This window comes from Rousettus aegyptiacus, unplaced genomic scaffold (genome assembly GCF_014176215.1).
Source record: "Rousettus aegyptiacus isolate mRouAeg1 unplaced genomic scaffold, mRouAeg1.p scaffold_m13_p_1, whole genome shotgun sequence".
NCBI lineage: Eukaryota > Metazoa > Chordata > Mammalia > Chiroptera > Pteropodidae > Rousettus > Rousettus aegyptiacus.
The window spans coordinates 11,291,758-11,314,752 of NW_023416284.1; the positions used below are offsets into that span (position 1 = coordinate 11,291,758).

General features: G+C 39.9%; 1 protein-coding gene across 14 annotated transcripts in view; it reads right to left on the reverse strand.

Moving 5' to 3' along the window:
- UBR4 (ubiquitin protein ligase E3 component n-recognin 4) overlaps positions 1–22,995 on the reverse strand; it is a 119,993-nt gene that overhangs the window by 76,875 nt on the left and 20,123 nt on the right. For all 14 annotated transcript variants that reach the window (XM_036229295.1, XM_036229298.1, XM_036229329.1 and 11 more), the window contains exons 17-39: positions 22,897–22,982; positions 17,139–17,308; positions 15,626–15,908; positions 14,873–15,008; positions 13,862–13,941; positions 13,276–13,404; positions 12,372–12,554; positions 12,099–12,221; positions 11,780–12,009; positions 10,322–10,443; positions 9,215–9,312; positions 7,944–8,101; positions 6,772–6,981; positions 5,825–5,926; positions 5,416–5,516; positions 4,970–5,168; positions 4,432–4,620; positions 3,943–4,006; positions 2,612–2,803; positions 1,990–2,060; positions 1,752–1,899; positions 1,096–1,323; positions 331–501 (exon numbers count right to left, since the gene is read on the reverse strand). In XM_036229295.1, coding sequence (XP_036085188.1) covers positions 331–501; positions 1,096–1,323; positions 1,752–1,899; positions 1,990–2,060; positions 2,612–2,803; positions 3,943–4,006; positions 4,432–4,620; positions 4,970–5,168; positions 5,416–5,516; positions 5,825–5,926; positions 6,772–6,981; positions 7,944–8,101; positions 9,215–9,312; positions 10,322–10,443; positions 11,780–12,009; positions 12,099–12,221; positions 12,372–12,554; positions 13,276–13,404; positions 13,862–13,941; positions 14,873–15,008; positions 15,626–15,908; positions 17,139–17,308; positions 22,897–22,982 — 3,473 coding nt within the window. The remainder of the gene's footprint in view (positions 1–330; positions 502–1,095; positions 1,324–1,751; positions 1,900–1,989; positions 2,061–2,611; positions 2,804–3,942; positions 4,007–4,431; positions 4,621–4,969; positions 5,169–5,415; positions 5,517–5,824; positions 5,927–6,771; positions 6,982–7,943; positions 8,102–9,214; positions 9,313–10,321; positions 10,444–11,779; positions 12,010–12,098; positions 12,222–12,371; positions 12,555–13,275; positions 13,405–13,861; positions 13,942–14,872; positions 15,009–15,625; positions 15,909–17,138; positions 17,309–22,896; positions 22,983–22,995) is intronic.

Genomic DNA, 22,995 nt, shown 5'->3' on the forward strand with positions numbered 1-22,995 from the left:
AGGGGAGGAGATGCAGTAAGGAGGCTTTCTATTTATACACAGAATAAACGTCTAACTTTTGGCATTGCCTCTGAATGAAGATCCTCACATCTTGGAGGTTCATTTATTTACATGGTCTGAAAAGGAGACTTATTCACTGGGTTAGTCCAAATGACTTCTTTTGAAGACACTCCTCATGTGCTGATTTTAACACTGGATGTCCTAAGTTCTGAATGGCTAGGGACTGACTGTTCTAAGGATAGTCCTCACAGGACCCAACGCACTCTAGCATCCCAGTAAGCTTGCTGGTTCCTAAACCCATCTAACTTCCTGACCCTGTCACACACTCACCATCAGCTGGTCTGTCATCTCAACCACCTTGTCCACTGTATGCAGCTCGCGGAGGGCTTGCTGAGCCCGGCTGCTGCTCCCCACAGCAGAAGCCTGCTGAAAGTTGGTCTGAATGGCATCCATGAGGAAATTGAGCATGTCTAACACGAGAGGAGCGAAGGAGAAATTGGCCTGAGAAAAATCCAAATACATAAGTGAAAAAAAAAGAGACAGGAAAATAACGGGTCCTACTCATAATAATCTTGCCTTCAGAATCCATTATGGAGAATCATCTCATTCTCTCCATAATTATGGATTTGATTCCAGTCAATATGTTACTACGCTACTAACTCTAGAGCAATCTTTCTAAAGCAGAAGTCCCACAGAGATACCCTAATGCTAGAACACAACCATCATGCAACATTAGCATCTGCTCTCCTGTGAAGCTAAAATGGCTTTTAGTTATGTGCCATCCTTGGGAAAAATGAGAAAATAATCACTCAAATCATTTTCTATGCTTCAGATTAGGAACCCTGGGCAACAAAGGGTGTTCTAGAGGATTACACAACTAAAATTTACCCTCCCACAAACCCCTACAATACACCACAGTCATACATCCTTCCCTATTGAATGACTGACAACACATACTATTTATGTTCACACTGTGGAAATGAGTAAACTTGGAGAAAGGAGAAATAACTCCAAGTCCCACCGGCGGAGCTGCGAGGACAGCTTTGAGCATTGTTTGCTTATGAACCACCTTGACAGGCTCCGCCCTCTGCCCACCTGGTTCTGCAGCTCCTCCCGGCAGCCCTCCACTGTGCGGCACAGGCTGCTCTTCTTAGGCTTCTCCTCGTCAGCACCCTTTCCATCGCTAATGGTGACTTTGGCTTTGTCAGCTGGGGACGTGCTGGTGTGCCGCACCAGACTCTCCGAAACCCTGGGCTCACTCTGAAATGCTGACTCCTTCATGGTGGAGCTCATGCCACTGCTAGGTGTTCGCTTCACCAGCGCCTGGGGACAGAAAACATCAGAGGCCCTAAGCTCTTGCCACAAGCACAGGTGAAATACTGAGTAAATTCTTGGAGGAAAATCTGACTCGAGAGAGAGGAATTGGCTAGCCATTTAAATGACACCCAAAAGTCTGAATTCTAATCTCCGTGGTATTGACCTAACATCTAATACTTATCCACTCACAGCAGGAGGTCTTGATTATAACATCTGAAATTGTAGAGGGTCTCAGAAAAAACTGCAAGAGCTCCAAGGACCCTGCAAGTTCTAACAAGCTCTGACATTCTAAGTGATGCCACGATCAGCAATAGAACCAGAACTTACTTCTAGACCAGGCCATTATAATATGGCAATTTCCTAGTTTAGCTTAAGCATTCCCTCATCACAGACAAGTCACCCTCTATAGCCCAGCAAATGCTCCACTCTCTCACCAAACAGCTGCCATCTTCCTTGGCTCCACAGTCACAGAAGAAGGACCCATATTTGGCATAAGAAATCTCATGATCTTTGTGGCACACCTTGGCGCACACTGTGCACACACCCACCCCATCGACCATTTTGCAGGTATGACAGTGGTACCTACGAAGAACAAAAACCAGCAAATGAGCACCAAGTCCCAACAAGCAAGGCCTGGCAAACCCTTACCTAAAAGGAAAGAGCTATTCTTACCAATGCTGGTTCATGAATTCTTTCTGAGTGATGGTGAAAGTACAGAGTTTATTGCAAAGAGAATCTTCATCCTTCAAAGATAATAAATCTTTTTTAATTGAAAACATATCCCTCCACACAGACACCCACAAAAACACACCCTACATAAACAGTCGACTCATAAATAACCAAGAGAAACCTATGTTAATTGGAAATGGCTTGCAGGCTATGAATGTGCTGCAATTTCAGGTGAGATCTTAAAGCTTTGTGGCTAAGAAAAAGAAAAAGCTTATGCTTTCTCCACAAAGGAGCTCACACCACTCCCATAAAAAACTCATCCCTGAAACTCCATTTTGGATGCAAAAATTAAGAAATTATAGAATAACTGCCTCTGGATGAAAGAAGGCATATGCTTATTAAATAGTCCTTTCCCCCAAGAGATTAGGTCCCTACAGCTTGTTCCGTAGGCCTGGAGGATCATTCCGACATTAATCAGGTAAGCTGAGAGAAAGAAGTAAGACTGGGAAGAGCTCTGAAGCTCAAAGGGGCTAGAAGAAAAATCCAAGGGCTTGTTAGCAAGAGCTGTGCAAGCGCAGTCAGCAGTTACCCTGCGGGGCTACCCTGGTGGTTACTTGGTACTTACCGAATCCTCAGCCTGGGAGTCTTCCTCTTCCACTGCCAGCTCCTCCACCCAGTCTGAATCCACCTCAATGGCCCGCTCTTCCCCATCCACTGAGAGGTGACTTGGACCTTGACCGTTACTCTGGCTCAGGGCATTGGTGACATCAGCCAAGTAAGACATAATATGGCATGTGCACTCCAGGACTACCACGTGCTAAAAAAGAAGCCACCATTCCATTGAAACCTCGGTTCTTTGTATTTTGTTAATATGTAAACTTATTTTCTCAAGCTTTTCCAGTAAAGCCCAATTCCGAAGGAATGGTATAAAAGCAAAAATGAAACAAAGCAAAAAAACATGTTCTAATTATTTCTCCAGCTCTCAGCACTATGACCACATAAGGCCGGTCAATCAATTGTACTGAATTACTGTGTATTCATTTATTTTTAAGCACAAAGGTAATTATATTATAAAATCAAAATCAGAAAAACAGAGTAAAAATGGAAAAAATGTCATTCAAGAAGCTTCTAGATTAAAAGCATGAATAAGCACTCATTAGCATTTTTTTCTATCATTAGCATTTTTTTTAACCATTAGTTTAAGACATTTAAATTACCGGGTTTGAATTAATGCAGGAGACGAGGAATAGCTTCAGAGATAAGTGAAAAACTTTCCGGCAAACCACTGCAGGTAGTTCATGCTTGCCTAAAAACCCCAACGGTCTGGCATTAAAGCCGCAGGAGTCTTAGTTCCTCTCTATGCATTCTGACAGCTCAGAGTTGAAAGGATACAGATTAGCAAGAAGAGGGAAAGAAATGAATTGGTGCTGTGGCGGGTCTCGAAGATGAGTTATCTGTTTAGCCATCTCTGTCAGGTTTATGAATTGGGTGGGGAGTGGGAGTGGGGGCTGTGCCTCAATGCAAGATTTCTGTCAGATTTAAACCCCTTTTCTCAGCATAGTGACCTGAATCTTCAGGCAAGGTAAACAATTCTAATATCCAAACTGGCGCGGAAGAGGTGGTCTGTAACCCCATATAATACCTACTCAAGAGAACATAGTTCTAATGCAAGAGCAGGGGGCAGTTTTCCATAGCATATTGTTATCTAAAAATAGCAGGAATTCACAATGTTTTAAGGAGGATTCTGGTGGATGTTTGTTTACCAAAAAACGTTTCCTTCCTATCACCTCTTGCCACCCAAAAGAAGCCTGAGGGCATGCAGTTAGCAAAGACACACTTTCAAGTCTTTGAGAATGTAGGGCAGCCAGAGACAGAAGCCAATGGAAAGAGAGCCTTCCATCTGACCTCAAACTGAATCATCGCTCTCTGACTGTCATCAGGCCTCACTTTTCTTACCTTTCCATGCATTACGTTGGCATTCAGTTTTTCAACCACATTCTTCTGTGACAGGTATTTCTTGCTGTCCCAAAGGAAAAAAAAAAGGGGGGGGGGGAAGGAGGATAAAATCATCTAAGGAACCAAAGAAAAGTAGCATCTTCATGAATCTTGCATCTATTTGTGGACACTGTGAAGCAAAGATATTCTTAGAAAACTACATAGGTAATGAGAGGTTTGGCGTGCTCTGGTCTTATCACTGACACTTGGTACACTTTCTCCAAGACTTCTAGGAATAATAAACAGGAAACCCTACTAATAATGAAGATAAGTTTAAAGCGAACAGAATTATTATCTACTACCTCAACCCTCAATAAAAAGGCAAAGAGAGATTCCAAGTTTCTTTTATACTCACTCTGAGCTACAAAGAAAATAACCTACAATTACTTATCCCCTTTTATCTAAGAGCAATGTTGTAACCTATGGATGGTTCTTCCAATTTCATCTTACCATCTACTCAGCCAGTCCACAGCAGCATTATGAAGCTGAAGATGGCCAGCACCTTGACCTGCACTGGCCAGGGTGGCCATCACAACCATGAGTTCAGGGAAACCAGTTCCATCACCGTTGGCCAGCATCTCTGTTGCCATGGGGATCAGGGTACCCAAAAGCACAGCACACACACCTTCCCCGACTTGGCTGGTAAAAAAGAAATAGCAAATTGGTGAGTAATCGACAGGAATCTGACTTTATGTACCTCTAAATTTTAAAAAGTAATTAAAAAACGTTTTAATTTAAACATTAAATACATTGGACTTGGGCTACTAGAGCACAAAAAATTCACCAATGCTATAATTGACAGGTCAAGTCAATGCCATTTTTCGATGGGAAAAATCAAGGAGCTCTACTAGATTCCTTGAGCCTAGTGAAGGGAGCTATGGAATCACTGAAAATGCTAACGACTGATGCTGAAAGGAAAGATGTCTGGCAAATGCTCTCAATGTATTTTTGGAGTTGTTGGGGACACATGACATAAATGCAGTGCTACCTGTTTTCCCGAACAATATATGTAGTCAATAACTGCAACAGCTGCCGGTTCTCCTGAATCATATCCAGCTGATCGGAATCTTTGGGGGGCGATGTAGTCATGCGGGTGAGCCAGGCCTGGAGACGCACAGGCTCCACACAAGCCAGCTGTGCCAGAGAGCCACAGAGATGCAGAAGGCTCGGGTTAGGGCTCTTCTCAGCTAGGGACAGACCAAGAGGCCAACGTCAGGGAAGGAGGGCAAGGGGAAAAGAAGGAAGGTGCAAATTGTGAGCCAGGAAAGGGCAAAGGCTTCAAGCAAGTTTTCAACTTCCTTCCAAACTTTCTCTGAGGGATTCTCTCCACTTGTTAGCGTTTTCACGCTGCAGTTACACTTGGGCAGAAGATATGCACAGTATTAGCCGGACATCAAAGTTCCCATAAGAAGATTACTAAAAGCTGTCACTCACTCAGCTGGAAGAGTTTGGTGAAGAATTTCAAAACTCGGTTACAGAATTTAGCAGAGAGGTTCTCATTGGCTGTTGCCATCATGATCTGCACAAGTTCTCCACTGGGAGGCGGGGGGGGGAAAAATTGAAAGAATCACATTAAGCCATCCATTTCTATTTTTTCACAATCTCATCTCCTCTAGGGGAACTGGTCATTTGTGAGTCAATAACACAAGGTGTTCATGCAATCAACTCATCAACAACCTCAAGGAGTCAGCAATTAACCTAAGTCTTCCCCAAGGTACTGTTTGTACATCTAAGCAAGCCTAAAGTATTTCCTGAAAATGAATACTTAAATCAACATATATAGCTCCTTGCTTTCAGCAGGCATTCAAAAAATGTTCACCGAATAAATCAAAATACAGCTCACCTGTCAGAGAAAAATTCCTCCATGGCTTTACGAGCCTGGCTACTTTCCAGTTGCTTTTCCAAATACTGGAGACATTCCTCCAAGATGGATTCGTCCAGCCCACTGTGGATCAAAAAGAAAAATTAACTACCAAAAATAAGGTCTATTTCAATGTCCTCCCAATACATTTTTTTTAAATCCAAAGTTTATGACTAAACCTTGAAGGTAATGTGCAATTTTGTCTTTTCAAAGCTTAGCATAGGTAGCTCAATAAATTTTCATAAATTAAACTATACAAACAAAATTCCTAAAATCTGAGGTAACCAATATAGTCAATGGCTGAAAGTCCAAAGCTTCATTGCTAAAAAGGAAGGAAGGACGTGTAGCTGGGAGGGAGGGACGAGGGAAGGAAAGGAAAAAAAGGAGCCCATAATGAGAACCTGGTCTCCTCAACAACAAAAAGATCAGAAATTCCAATACTTAGACCCTTTATTTATCGATTCTCAGTGGGGTAAAGCCACAACTTACTCAACTGTTCTTTAGGGCACAACAACAAGACCTAAACTGTCAAGTCAAACCATGTTACAAGATCTCCTAATTCCACAGACTTCCCATTTCAGAAGCACGGTCACAAAACTATTAAAAATTCTATTAAGTTTCTTTGTATACTTCACCATATCTAGTATAGCACTTGATAAACATCTGTCGAATTATTCAAAGTTTCCAAATCTGAACATTTAAGTCTTCCATTTCTTAATGCTTATTCCTAAGAATTAACCATTAAAGAGGATTCCGAATAACCTTTCATCCATGTCCACAGAAACATAAAATGCACACAAGTACAGAACTTTCTGTTCAAAAGTATAAGAAGCGGCTCTTTATAAATGACATAAAGAAGCCAGTGTTGGCCCACTTCATTGGTAGCAGCAGCAGGTCACAGGAATCTGACTATTCTTAATCAGGCTCACCTATTGGGATCCGCGTGATTGGCCAGAATGTTGTAACAACCAGTGATCAGCTTTTCATAAACACGAGCCAAGAACTCATCGGATTCTGCCGGGCCCAGGATGCGTTCCAGGGAGTTGCTACTGATCTCAGCGACACTCTCAGTGCTTGACTCCAAAAGAAGGGGGAGCAGGGTCCGAATTACTTGTGGTGGGTTCATCTCGTCGGACCAACTGCAGCAAAAAAATGGAACTAAGTTAGTGAATATATCTTCCAAACAGCTGCAAGGGAGGGATATGGCAATTCGATCATTATTGAGAGAAAGGACTTTTATGCCAGTCTTTTTTTCTTTTGATAACTGTTTTTTAGATGTAATCATACAATCTCACACTCTTCTTTTTCGCTATTATATCGGAAGCAAAATCCATTTCCATATGAAAAATCCACATATTAAAATGTTAAATAAATAAAATGTTATTTTATAATATTCAGAAAAGAAAATTAACTAAAACCCAAGCTAGTGGCCCATCCCACATTAACTTTTCTAGAAGAAACGCCAGGAATGTGGATTACTTTTAAGACAATGTGACATAGGACTTTACCCATGACCTATGTACAGGAAGACAAAATAGTCCCTCCATGGCCTGCCCTAGTCCCCAGATGGCAGTGTCTAACTTCCACAGTGATTCGGGAGAAATATGATTTCAAATACATCACTGTAACATTAAAATTTAAACCCAAAGCATCTCCAAATCACAATGTGCTTTAAAGCCATCGTAACTTTTCTGAAAAATACTTAACAGAAAGGGGAGGAGGTACTCTGCTGCCCTTTAGACCTAAGTTAAAAATCATTCTAGGTAATTGCTCATACTCTAAAGCAACAGGCTCTCTTTGCTACAGAAAAATACATGAAAAGCATTATTACACAGCTATTTAAAAAACCCTGCCTTGAAGGCAGTTAGCATTAATGTAATGGCTAGGTGGAGAATCAGAGGAGAGAAAGCAATTGGAGAATCATTTTATAAACTATACACACACACACACACACACACACACACACATGTATGTATGTCTAACCCATATACTATATACTTGAAATAAAATAAACTTTAAAAAAAAAAAAAATACTGCTTTTCTTTAGCCAGGACAGCATACAGGTGCAGAGAGCACTCTGGGCTGTGGAATAGGTACTCACACAATAAGATCCCCAGTCAGTCTGACCAGTGAGAGGAGGGTGTGCTTCAGGGAAGCAGCCAGGGGCAGACTTTGGCCACAAAGAGTCCCCAGGTGAGCAGCCTGCACAGCACTGATGTAACTCTCCGAAGGGATGGTGTCATTGGCAAAGGCATTGCGCTGAAAGGAGGCAAAGCAGAAAGGTATGGACAGGCATCTACCCACCCAGGATGAAATTCTCACACAGGAGAAAAAAGAAACCAAGCCGACACAAACTAAGTCCCTGGTGAGATCTATACACAATGGCTCTGCTCAGTACTGTTCATCCCAGGAAGGTGGGCTGGATGGTGGAAACAGTTAATAAATTTTAGTTAGTACGAAGTTAAGATACCCAACACCACTTTCCAAATTAGAATATACTACAGGCGACCCTTGAACAACTTGGGGGTTAGGGGCTCCGGAACCTCCTGCACAGTCAAAAATCTGCATGTAACTACCATCGACCCTCCTCACACAGGGATTCCCAACCCCGGAGGTGACCCTCAAACAACGTGGATTTGTACTGTGTGGGTCCACTGAAGTGAACAGGTCAATTGAAAAATATCCATGTATAAGTGGACCTGTGTATTTCAAACCCATGTTGTTCAAGGGTCAACTGTATGTTCAACATGAAAACTATCATCTCTAATAACTAAGAAGGATCTGGATTTTGCAATGCATCTAGGTCTCCATTACAAATATCTTAATTATCCTGCACTGTACTATATAGCTCCAGGTGATGTAAACCGAGGTCACAATTACAAAGCAGGAATAACAGGTTTATAATACTTGGCTTTTTCAAAGAACTATAACAGAATAATCTGTTCATAAAGGTAATCTGAGTAGAGCAGAGACAAAAATCAAATAAACTGACAGAAGACTCAATAGTCTTCTAAAACCCTAGAGAACCTAAAAGCTACCCCATAATATTATAAGAGGAGCATGTTCTTGACAATAACCTAGAAAGAAACATTTACTGAAAATTCATGTGCCAGATAAAGTGCTAGACACTTTAACAGAAGAAACTGAGGCTCAGAGTCATAAAGTGGTCAGTCATCCTGTAACATGGTAACAGACTTTTTGGCAAAAGAACCATATGAGTCCCCTATGAAAATCTAAAGTTTTGCTTACTGATTCTGCCATAGCAAATACTACTGCAGGATTCAAAGATCTCTTGGTAGCTACTTTAGCCTAAAGAACAGAATACAGAATGGCTAGCATCCTACACTTCTACTTCTAGAAAGAGAGACTCACCCAGGATCCAATGTTAGGAAACTCATTAGTGTTGATGTTGTTCCAGGATTCACACACACTCTGCACTGATGATGGTAAATTCTGAACCAGTGTTGGACCTGGAAGCAACAGAAAGGACAAGGGATCATCATAAGAGAGAAAGATTAGCTCACAGCATTTTAAAAGACAAGCCCAAAAGCAGAAAGAAGCACCACAGCCCAGGCTGTCAAAATAATTACTAAGATAGCTTAGATGGATATTTCAATAGCAGTACTATGTCCGAGAATTGGCTAATTGCTTAACAGCTAACAATCTCAAGAGTTAGGTTTTCATTTCTTATCATGATCACTTTCCAATCTTGCAAGTAAAGAAGACAACTGAAAACAAGACACAAAGTGAGGGCAAGTCATTACAAGTCAGGCTAAAATCACTATAAATCGCCTGCTATACTTTCTATGAATAAGTATTGCTTTGATCCCTTTTCTCCTTAAGATAAATCTTAAGAGCAGACAGGCATGGACAGACACCTACCCACCCAGGATAAAATCATTAGTGCATATTAAGAACTGCATTCAAGGAAGTAACTTAATTTCTAATAGTGAGAATATCAAAATATCAAAGTGGTATTTAAGGCTTGAAATTCAGAAAAATACAAATGGCTAAGAATTGTAAAGGGTAACTATTGCACTTAACTCCAGTCCTGCTCAAGTCCTTTTGATTTCCATCCTAAATTTCTACTCAATCCTTCCTAACACGGGGAAAAGGTTTTCCCAAACACAAAGCAGTAGCCTGCTAGTCTCCCTCACCTCTATAAATGAAAAAGAAAAAGAAAAAGAAAAAAGACCTGGGCTCACAACAAAAGCGTCTAATGCTTTAGAACCAACTGGTCTTGATTTGGATCCCTGCTCCACCACTTGTGAGATGCAGGATTTAGGGCAAATAATTTCTCTAAGGCAATATTTACTACATAAAGTTATTGCGAGATCAAAACAGATAAACCTCTCAATGTCTGACACACAGAAGGCTCCAATCAATGATAAATGCCGGTAGACAGGTAGCAAGGGAGAGAAGTAGTAGTAGTGGGCGTACGAGTAATAACAGTTATTATTCAAAAGTACCTTCACTTACCCAAAGTGTTTGCCTTGCATCTACTAGAGCCAATAGCCAGAACAGCAGCAAAGCCATGCAATTTCTCCTGGGAAGGTTTTTCACTGGATCCCTCTTCATTAAAGTTCTGTAGCAAATAAGCTCTGAGGAAAAAATAGAGGGATATGTGAAAGCTGAGGAAATCCACGGCCATCATAGTCAGGAGAAACTAATTCTAGGCAAATTAAAAAACCTGTATCTCAGTTTCCTAACCTATTAAACATAGTGGACAGCTCTTTTCCCTTACTGGTCTCGTAAGAATTCTAGGACCTGTGACTTTGGGTAACAGCGAATACCCCACCCTCGGGCCCCAGAAGATTGGCAACGTGTACATTAAAGGCTCTGGAAAGTATGACATTCTTTTTTATAAAAAATCTGTTTACTTCCCTAGTACTTCCTGAACTTACTTGCACAGGAACATCTATTAACAGCCCACATTATAAAGTATTAGCCCAATGGGCCCAATTAGAGCCAGTAAGCTCTCAGAGAGCAGTGACTTAGCTTTGCTACTGCTGTGCCCCCAGCACCTAGAAAACCACTAGATCCGGGGCAAGCACTCATATGTGTTACTCGTGTTTATTGCCCGGATTTGTTCAAAAATCTTGTCTCAAGCAACAGCCCCCTCTCTACTGCAAGGCATTCACACCAAAAGATGTTAAGTTTTACAATGATCCAAGTCCCTTTCAGCATAAAAGCCCCCTAGAACAGTGAAACCCTACAGGGACCAGATAAGGTGATCGAGCTTAAAGGGGCTCAGGAGAAAGGCTACAAGGGGTAGTAACTCCTCAGCTACGATCTGTCAGACATGTGGGAATTCAGGCCCAGCTCTGCAAGTTCTTCCTACGTTAGAAAAAATTCAAATTGTGAATAAACTCCCAATTTTTATACACTGAAAAAAAACTAAACTATTTAAATATCAATTAAGAACAGCCAAATCTGCATGGCATGCCATTTGCTGTTTATTATAGAAAGGGCTGGATTTCAAAATACTTTAACACATTAAGAATTCTTCTCTAACTACATACATATCATGACATTAAATAGCATTTAAAGAGCTTCATCTAAGTGCATAACAAACCCCAGTGTTTGGAAAAATTATCGTTTTTTTATCTTACAAGTAACATGCTAGAAAATATTTGAAAATTTATAAAAATTAAACTTCCTCTTGACTTTTCCTGAACTATTTGAAAACTCCCTCATCAGACACCCCTTCGTATTAGAAAATAAAACATTATACCAAGGGGGGGGAAAAAGAAAAATAAACTTAAGCTAATATAAACAAAAAAGTATAAAATTCTGAAGCCCTTAGGGATCTGCCAAGTGAATAGTACTCAGATACAAAGTTCAGTTTGAGGAATTTTCAGGCTCCTAAAGAAAGAAACCACCCAAGGATCTAAAGCTCCCCTCATCCACCATCTCTGGGCAGGCAGCCCATCGTACCTAGTGAATGAGGCATAGGTGTCAATGAGCTGCAGTGTGGCTGGAAGCAGGTTCTTGGTGATTTCAGACGACTTATGAGGATCAGTCTCAGCAGCCATCTTAGAAAAATGCTCATCCAGAGAGACCTGGACCTTCGAGATAGCAGCATCAAGGGTGTATATGGACTGCAGACTAGGAATTTCATGGAGCTGCAAGATGGTGGTACAGTCGATGCTACAGAATGACGAGATCTTTAAAAATACCCAAGATATTAATTAGCTGTGGCAACAGGCTATGGCAAAAGCCAAATTCTGTCATCATGGACCCAAAACGAACACACCTGTCGAGCAAAGTATTCCTCTACAATTTCAACATCATATTTCACTGAGCTGCACTTAGTAGATGCCAACTCTAGGAGAGAACTGGCATGTTCAGCCTTCATTCCCTGTTTGATAAGGTGATCCTATTTGGAGAGCAAGAAAAACATGTTCAGGAGATCAATATGGACAGCGTCTAAAGCTTTCATTCATCCTCATATTTAAAAGTTCCCAGAAGCACAGAGGCACTGGATTTAACACCGCTTAGCAGAAAGCTCTGTATTACACTGTGGTACCTTTATCCAGTTGACGTAGGAGCTGATCCGGAGGCGAGAAGACCACCGCAGAGTGTGTAAGATGTCACATTCGCTCATCTCTGGCGAGTTCATTGCCAGCTGGTTCACGTACGTCTTTGACGGTGGCAAAATTCCTAGGATCCTCCACAGTATCAAGAAGTAATATTGAAGGGCACAGGCCTCCTGGAAGAAGCAAAAAGAGCTATCACAGAGGCGGCAGCATTTGGTATTGCCTCAAGATCTCCCTAACAGTAAGAACTGTTCCAAACGTAATTCTTCAAGCAGAAATGTATGAAGTCCCAATTTTCAACTGAGATTTGGTTCTCAAGTATGCTCTCAGGTCTTTCTAGAGAACATACTTAATAACAAAGCAGGAAATGGTAGAACACATACGTAAATAATATGCTCCATCTTCCGCTCCTTTCACAGGCCAAAAACACTGTTCTGAGACAACTTTGGCTTCCCAGATAATTTACCAAGTAATTTAAATAAAAGCAACACATTCTCCTTGGCAGGCCCACAATTAGATAGCCCTTTCTGTGGCCTAAATGGCTTCTATAGATACAGAAACACATTCGTGGGACCACAGAAAAAGCTCAAGCCTAAGGCTTTCAGCATCACCCACCAAGCAACATTCAAAGGAGAGATGGTATTTAGGCGGCCAATGAACTAGCATAGTCACATTTCTCTTAATGCCAACAACAACCAAAAAAAAAAAAAGCAAAAGTGATTAAATTATCTCTAAGGTAAACCCTAACCACCTTAATACTGCAGTATCGTCAGGTTTGCAAACAGATATTCAATATACTCATTAGGCCCCAGAAAGAAATTTCTGGGAAAACTGCTCCCCAATTATTGAACACATCCCAAACTTCATAATTAGCCCAGGCTTCCACGGTCTTACCAGAGCTGTTACATTCTTGTTCTCCTTTCTCCTGACTGTATCAAGCTGGGATCCAGCTGCAAGCAGGGATGTCAGTGCACTGTAAAGCTCATCGTACTTGACAAGCTTAGAGAAAAGAACATCACATGCCTAATACAAGAAAGAAAAACAATCATTTCTCATTTCTTGAACTATTTTTTCCTACTACCCAATACACTATCACTTAACCTCATGATTGACAAATTAGTTCATTCAAATTCTTACTAATTCTCATTGCAGCAAGATTCCCACTCATGGACTGCATTCAGTTTATGGGCCATTCTGAGTATAGATGTACAGGCAACTATGTCTGTCCATTAAAACATTTGGATGTGAAAATGCTAGAAGAGGTAGTGTTCAGGAATAACATGTCAGATGTATTGACCGTCAAACCTGATGGCAAAAGTGGATGGAACCTGGCAAATAAACCTCAAAACAACATTTTCCTTTTAGAATAAGCTCAAACCTTAACATAGACCAAAAAATCATTCCCTTTCCTCATGACAGACTGATTTTGGTGGAAACCATCTGTCCCACACATAAAATGAGATTTTTAAATGCCTGGTACCACAGAATCGAGTCGGTTCAAATCATCCTCTGAGGCTTCTGGGGACAGGACACAATAGAACCTGGGTTGTGGGACAGCATCTGAAAAACAATGTGCTTATTAAAAGAACGGTTTTATTCTCAACTATTAAACAACCATAAAATGTAAAAACTAAGAAAACACTTTGGAACAGGGTTTCCCAGCCTTTGCATTACTGATACGTTGGGTCAGATAACGCTGCTCTGGGAGGCTATCCCATGCACTATAGAGTGTTTAGCACCGTCTACCCACTGAACGCCAGGCGCACCCTCCCAGCTGTGACAAATATGTCTCAAACATTACCCGATGTCCCCTGTGGGGATGGAGAGCACGATCATCCCCAGTTGTGAATCACTGCTTTAGAAGTTAACTAACATGCTCTACAATCAAGTTAATCAACAAAATTATATCATTAAACTGACTGCCTTAAACTTAAACGCTGTTTCTCCAATATCAAAGGGACTAATAAGAGATCCCAATGAGAATAAATCCATATGAACACTTGATAAAAGTTTCCATAAAATACACTTAATATCTAACAATCCTCAAGATGAAACCAAAAACATACTAAAGATGAACACAAGAGGCACCTCATCAAAAGAATACACAACCAGAAACCCTAGAAAGAATGTTGTGGCTCCCGTGACTTTCTGAATATTGACCCAAAAGAAAATTCAGCCTCTAAGTTAGAACCACATCTCTAAAAGAAATTAAATTGAATCACTCGGAGTAGCAGGAATAGATATACCACCACATCTATGGCCAAACAAAAGGATTCCTAATGCTTGTGTCTTGATGTTTTCCTGTTTTTAAATAAATGTGGGATATGTGATCATCTATTTTTGAAAATGTTTGAATCCGTAGGCATTTGCCACCCATAGGGAGAAGACTCAACCAATGACCAAAGATCCTTACAGAGACTCCAAGCTCCAAATTCAATCCTGCCAATGACAACCAGTACATCAGTTTCTTACTGACAGCTTTCTTTCTGACCTGATGAAAAATGCTTGGACCAGTTTTCTTCTACTTCTTTGAACCCATGATAGAGAGGGGTGGTCGTCCGGCGGCTGTTGCTGTCCTGAGAGCTACTTGCCCAGCCAAAAGGAGGACTTAGAAGATTATGCTGCACCTTTTAAAAAACAAATACTCAAAGTAAGAAAGATACACAGTCACCATGCTGTTTCTCACGCCAAGAATGACAAGAGATTAAGAAACACACACTAAAGTAAAATTTTAGATTTTCCTGGACTTCTTTTGGGAGGCATGTTTTTGCTAGAATATAAAGGGAATAATGTTCAATGAAACACTTTAAGAAATGCTAATAATAATCCTTAATTGGCCTTCCCATCCTCATTTTGGATCCCTACAAAGGAATTTCTTAATCCATAAAATTTATTGCTTGACCATCATTCAACCGCTAATAGATACTATTGAGGGCCAATGCTCAAGGCACTGTGCTAGACGCAAAGCAGGGTTAAGTCAAAGAAGGACACCTGTGAGCAGAGTCTATAATCCACTTTTAACAAACAAGTCAAATCAAATAATCTACATTAACCTCTTCTGGCAAAACATAAAGTGTGAGCGCACATACACAAGTCCCAGTGGTCTACCTAAGGCTACTCATAAACCTACCACAACAAACTACCCTGAAGTGAGCAGATCATTTTGGTTTGGATCATGGCAACTCAAGAAAAATAACGTTCTCAGTAACAGCTAGTAAAGCAAAAAGAATATGTCCACCCATACCTGCTCAAACAGATACACAGGAGCTTTGGAGTACTGGTGAAGCAGATAATCAAAGATCAAAAGGAGGCGAGCCAGGATGAGGGGCACCGAGCGCATCTGGACATCCATGTTAGCACTCAACTCCTGGATGATCTGCACAAAAAGGGTCAGTATGGCCCGCCGGCCTTTCTCAGTGAAGTTGTGGAAAATCAGAAGCAGCAGCTGCAGGTGTTCTATATTCAAGTCTTCGGTCTCACTGGGCACCACTCCCTGAAGGGCATTCTGCTTCATTGTAGATAAAAACCTACCAGAGAAAAAATAATATGTCTGGTGGAGAAGAGTCAGACCATCCCCCAAGAGCTACAATGTCAAGAGCTGGAAGAGTTAAACTTCTTAACCCCAGGCAAGACAACAGCAAACTAAGGAAAACAAAAAGCTACAGGGAAACGGAAGATAAACACTAAACATCAGCTACAAAAAAAGCCAGATTCATCCACAGAACTGTTCGGCATTGTCAACATCCTCAGAGAAGTGTTAACATCCGCTCTTGCCATTTCTGACAATGGAAAGAACTACAAACTCCCCAAAAGGTGGCGCTGTTTTCTTTTTTAATTAACAAACCTGGGTTAAAAATAATTCAATTACTTTTCCCTATACTTTGATTCTAGAGTTTAATTTTTGCTTTGAGTTTACATTGCAGGTCAACTTGTTGCATAAAAATCAAAAATAACTCAATGCATTAGAAAGGAAATTATGATATTCAGAGAACTTGTTGGAAGAGCTTTTATGTAAAAAGGGAATGAATGTAGCCAACTGTTTCCACTGCCTTCGGCTATTATGAAAGAGATTTGTGTTTTAATAAGGGTTTCCCTCACCACATTTCCCCCTTCCCACCTCCTGGCCTTTTTGCAAGATTCTACCAGGAAAAATATAGTAGATCTTTGGCATTCAAGGGGGTTTATGATTTCTCAAATCCAGCATTAGAGCTATTTGATCGTAGAATGGGGAAGAGAAAAGCAAAGCCTTTTAGGAAAACAAACTGCTTTGAAGACTCCTAACCATGTAAACAAAAATGGCAAAAATAGGTCCATCTAAAGAGGATTTAGATGATTAATCTGAGCTTCCCCCAAGTAAAAAAATTCTTTAAAAGTTGTCCAAAAAAGACTGCAAGTCACTCTAAATGGTTTCATGTTGATAGCAAAATAACCAAACACAGAGTTGGCTTCTCTTTCAAAAAATCAGGTCAGGATAAAATTGGTTACATTCAGGATTCAGGTTCTATCTTATAATTGCAACCAAAGCCCCCATGTGCTAAAAGAAGATTCTGTTTCCAGGCCATAGTTTATATACTTCCGTCTTTTAAAAAGATGTCTTCCCCCAACTCCCCCCATCAGAAACATACTCCTCCGCCCCTGCCACTTTAAACACTATCACTGAGTACCATCTCAAAGCCACAGATTAACTACAAAGAAGTCAAAACAAATTTTAAAAGTAAATAACCTTTTCCACAGTGCTTCTCTTGGAGTTTTCTTACCTGTCCCAAACTTTAAGGCATTCAGGGACATCGGGGTCACCTTGAGCCCCAGCTTTATGTTGCCAGATGAGCAGGAGGCGTGAAAGTACAGAGAGGCTTTGAGGGTGAATGTATAAGGGCCAAGGGCCGTCAGGAAAAGGCGCAACACCCAGCTGCTGCAACAGTGTGTTCTGACATGAAAGACATACAAGAGATCATTAGGGTAATGACAGTAAATGAAGCCAAAAGGTTACTAATGCTGTTACTTTTTAATACTGGAAGAAGTATTTAAACAAAAGAGGACGCAAAAATTCAGATTTAGAAGTGGTCTGGAGAAAGATCATTTCATTCAACAAATGGGAAAAAATTACTAACCTAATCCCGTAATGACTCCTATTAATTAGTGTTAAAATAGGGTCCTGAAAAAGGCGAAATGCATTGAGACAGCAGAATCAGGGTAATATTCCAAATGGATAGGGCACAAAAAGTTAGCGCTTTTCAAAAGAAAACCTAAACTGTAAAAGCTAACAGTTTTTCTTTCATAATCAGTTATATACTGCAAATAACACTCAAAAGGGGGATATCTAACTTCTTATAGGTCCAATAACTTATATTAACAGTATTAGCAGTGAAATTCTGCCCCATAAGATGTCAAGGCTTCCAGAATTAATCAGGGCTATCTATGCCTCCAGTTGTAGCATGTCTTTCAAATGAGCTTTACTTTCAGCTCAGTTATCTAAGCTGCAACTTATCTTCTCAAACACACACAAACTGAGCAGGATGCCAATGGAAAACCAGACAAAAGCCTGCTTTCTCATTTGGCTTCAGAAAACACAAATCATGGTTACCTCAGGATACAGGATAAATTTCTAAGTCTGCCAAATTAAATTATATTCTTATAAAACATCCTAGAGGACCTCATTCCTTGGAAATAATTATTAAACGTCACAGATATCATGATTAGCTCACATGTACTGGGCAGCTACCATAGGCTAAGCACTGTAAATACATTCGGACTAAATGTTCAGAGCTGGGTGGGTATGTGCTCCATTTTACTGATCAGGGAAATAGAGTTTAGAGTGGTTTAAGAACATGACCAAAGCCACAAGATTACCAAGTGACAAAGCCAGTCTCTAAAACCTATATTTTTATTTGCTGTGTTCAACACAGTTGTGAATGACTTCCCAATCCCCAATTCAAGGAAACAATTTAAAAAATATATATGCCTCAGCTACAAAAAAATATTATCTATAGCACTATTACGATTTTTAAAAATCAGAAAAAGAAATCTAAGTGCTCAAATCAAGGGGCATGCAGACATAATGGTGGCAACTATAAAGACCACAGTAAACATAGAAAACATAACATATTTGTATTTATAAAACAGTAAAAATCTGAAAAAGCAGAAACAAAGAGATGAATGTTCTAATTACAACTGTAAAACTATGCAATTATATGGAGAGGAACTAGAAGACATGGAAAAATTAAAATAATAAATTTGGTGGAAAGATTATGGTTAATGTATATTCTTCATAATTTTATACAATATTCTTTAAGTGAGGTTTTTATTTGTGTCAGTTTTGTGTGTCTTTTTGTCCGTTTTTTAGACCTCAGAGCCCCGAGAAGTCAGCTAACATTCTTCAGGAACTTGATTTTTCCCCTACCACTCCAGTTCTTCTTAGCTGTAAGAGGAACCGACTTTCCAGGAAGTATACCCGAGCTGCAGCACAGCGCCAAAACCCTGGCCCGAACCATTCCTTCCTATCTTGCAAGCCCCTTTCTCTACCCCTCTGTAATGCCAGCATTCCTGAGATTCAGCCTCAGCCTTCACCTCTCTTGCTATCCCTCCACCCATCTCATTGTTACTCATTACTTCGAGAATTGCCTCTTAGTGAATAATTCCCAAAACTATATTCTCAAGTTTTAACTCTTTAATTCCTGAATTTCAGACTGACATTTCAAGCTATTTCCTAGACGTTTTCATCCCACTGGCACCTCAAAATTTTATATTTAAAAAGACTTTTTTCAGTAATAATAATGGTGACTATCTAAACACTGAAAATATACAATGTACAATTCTTGTATACAATTCTTGTATCTGATTCTTGTTTACGAAAATATACAAATTGCTTTCTCATTTAATTGAAACTACTATAAAATTTAACAAACCAACAAAGGAAGCAATGTAATCACATAGGTATCACCTCTGCTAATTGCTTTTGGTTTACTCCTTCATTAAAGGAGAGCCTCGCACTCAGCTATACAATTTCCTAAACAACACTATGACTTTAAGACTGGCCTATGATAAATGACAGAAAGAAAAGTCATGCTGGTAAGCTGACACTGACTTGTATGTTTTTAAAAACAGAGAAAATGGCAAATTATGGCTCACATACTTAAAAAACCCAAAAGATCATTCTGAGTAAATGTGAAATAAATAAATGATCCATGAATAAATACAATTTCTGAGCTGAGCTAAACCTGGAGTGAACCACCTGAGCACTCAATATCACTCTCTCTACCCCTAAACCAAACCCCCTTCCTGACATCCCTAGTTCTTTTAAAGACAACAGCATTGGTAGGTCTCCATTTGGGATTTAAATCCAGGAACACCTTATACTCCATGTCTTTCCCCCATTCAAATAATTTCCCATGATGTCTACAACAGGTCCTTTATCCACATCATCTCTCCCTTTTTCTTATGGTCCCACACTAACTAAATAAAGTCACCTTTATTTCCACAGTGCCTACGACAGTACCTGGCACATAGTAAATGTTCAATAAATACTTATTGAATGAATGAACCTAGATCACTCTAGTAATACTGCTATTAACTTATAACTTTGTAAGTAATATTAAATATAATAGTAACAAAGTAAGAAAGATAGCAACTAACATTTACTAGGTACTGGTACTAAACTAGCACCAAAAGTGCCAGGCACTTTTTTCTATAATAAAACAGCGTAACATAAATTTATCACTTTAATCATCTTTAAGTGTACAGTTCTATGGCACTAAGTACATGTACGTACACTGTGCAACCATGTACATACCATCTGTCTCCAGTTTTTTATCTTCCCCAACTGAAACTCTGTACCCGTTAAATACTAATCCCCTATGATATTATGATATAATAATAAATACATATTTGGCCTTAGTCCCATTCCTGGCACACAGCTCCTAAAACTCTTACAATTTCCTTAGTGAGAGAAATGTCTTGTTTATCACAATAAGCCCCTTTTGGTAATACCTGAGTTTACGCTAACGAAGTGACTCTTGTGGGCCCTATATAGCTTCAGGATGGGAGCTGGTTGCCAGAAAAACCAACTGTGATTAGAAAGTTGGAACTTTCAACCTTAACCCCAACCTTCTCTCTGAAAAGCAGGGCTACAGATTAAGATAATCACCAATGGCCAATGGAGCAGAATATCAACAGAAAACCAGACAAAGCCTGCTTGAGTTGGCTTCAGGAGACACAAATCATCCTAGTCTGCTTCATCAGATACATTTGAAAGAAAGAACAGAGGGGCCATGCCAACTGAGCACATCTTTCCCACAGCATTTCAGCAAAATATCTTCTTCCCAAGGTGTTCAAAAGTCATCAATCAGTAGATTTCAACTTCTTAAGTAGGAATAGACCTGCCAATCTTGTTAACTCAGAACCACGGTTCTTCATTTCCCTGTCAGCTGAAGACGATTTTTAAGACATAACTTATATTTGTTTACCACATTTTATTGACCTCCCTAAGAGGACACTGTATGTGTCATGCAACATAAGTCAGGCACCTTGGGTATAACGACTTTGTACATTACTCCAAAGAAAAACTATCTAAGGTAGGAGACTTCAATAGTAGCAGTTAGATTACACTGACTATCCCTCGCTTTCTTCCATTGTAGCTATAAAACCTGGGAGAATTTAAAGTCCCATATTTGGAGACAGAATGAAAGGGAGGTTCAAGGATTTCCCCTGCATGAAGTCAGTAGCTGTGGGCAACCAGCTTGCATGTCCACACAAGGTCTACAATTATTTTTCAAATGTTAAGAGAACAACATTATTATAAGAGCCTTAAGAATCATTCTCTAAAGAAAAATATTTCTTCCTCATTATTTGGACAAGTTTAAGAAAGAAAAGGCCAAGTCTATGAACTCTGAAATTTCCCTAGTAAACTTTGATCTGGACAAGAAGCTGGTAACTTCGGCACACTCTGACCCTATACAGTCTGAGAAGGCGCTGCAGGTGATATACTAACTGAAGCATTTCCTTCTCTTCATCTTAGGTCAACAACTTTTCTACTCAATTTATGTTTCATTTCCTGCCAAAAATTTTTCGTGTAACAGCATAACTAGGTTTTATAATTACCTTCTTAAACAACAAAAGAAAAATTTTAAGAACATCTCAAATATGTTGGAATTATAAGAAATTTAACCTCTTGAAAGAGTTTCCTGGATTTTGTCCCTTTGAGGGCAAACACAAGCCCTTGAACTGTGCCATGATTCTGAGGATTCACTAAAATCTTAAGAGTAACAAAAAATTTTTCAAAGCAGTCTTAGGGCAAATAATTGGAAATCTACTGAGTGAGTCAAATCCTACTGAGGGGAGGAGACTACCATTGTAACTAGGAATCTGCATTTTTAACAAATTTCCCAAAAATCTTTAAACACTAAAGATTGAGAACCACTAACTTTGACCACATTAGGAACATTATTAGGAAAACGTGACACTGGCAAATGTTGGGAGAGCCTGTCAATCCACACATCTCTGACGTGTTGCTGGTGGGAGCAGAACAGTGTGCATCCTTCAGAGAGCAGTTTGGCATTATCTGCTTAAGGTCACGCGCTCTATAACCTGTCAACTCTACTCCTACGTATATTCCCCAAGAGAATCACTTGCATAACAGGGGACTTGTACAACAACGATCATAGCAATAAAACCTGACACAGCCAAAATGTCCATCAGTGGGAGCAGAGGGGAAATGAATAAACTGGTAAAGTCACAAACACAGCAGGATATCATAGAGCAGTCCAGACAAGAACTATAGAAACATCCAACAATATAGCTGACTCTTGGCAATAAAGTACTAAATAGTATTAAGGGAAAAAAGAAAGCCTGAAAAGATTACAGAGAGCATGGTGTCACGTGCTATAAAAACTAAAGTCAATCAAATAATCTTAAAATTTAAGGACTATAAATGCAAAATATGTGTGTGTGTGTGTGTGTGTGTGTGTGTGTGTGTGTGTGTAAAAACCGATGAAATGAAGAGTTTCAGATTTAAGATTCAGGACAGCAGCTACTTCAATGAGGAGAGAAAACCGTAAGATTTAGAAGTCCACAATCAAGATCCTAGACTTCATTTTGGTAGTGGGTTTGCAAGCAGTAGTGTCCATAAGAGCATCTAGCCCCCGGATTCCTTTAAAACACACATTTTAATTTGTATTTCTTAAATTATTTATCCTGGTGTTCATTTCCTATGTTTGTTGACCATTTATATATTTTCATATCTATTTTGTCTGTTTTTCTACTAGTCAGTCATTAGGAGTTGTTTTTGCAGTTTCTCTTTTTTTTTTAAGTTTACTAAGTGACCTGGGGATAAAAGACACATTTTCTTTTCCCTGAGATGATCCTAATTAAGAGAGAGGAACACACTAGGAAAATCTCTTGGCACTCTTTCCAGTGTGAGGATTCCATGACAAACTGTGTTCCTTAGCAACAGAACAATTGCAGCCTACTGCGAGCTGATGGAGCCCACTCCTGGCCTAAGCGGTCATAATGCACACAAACCTGCAGGTTAGGTGACTGAAGGTCAGAAGTCACTAGAGAGTGGTTAAAGTGATAGAGAGCAGCAGCAAACTCTTCGTCTGATGAACCTTGAAGACAAAT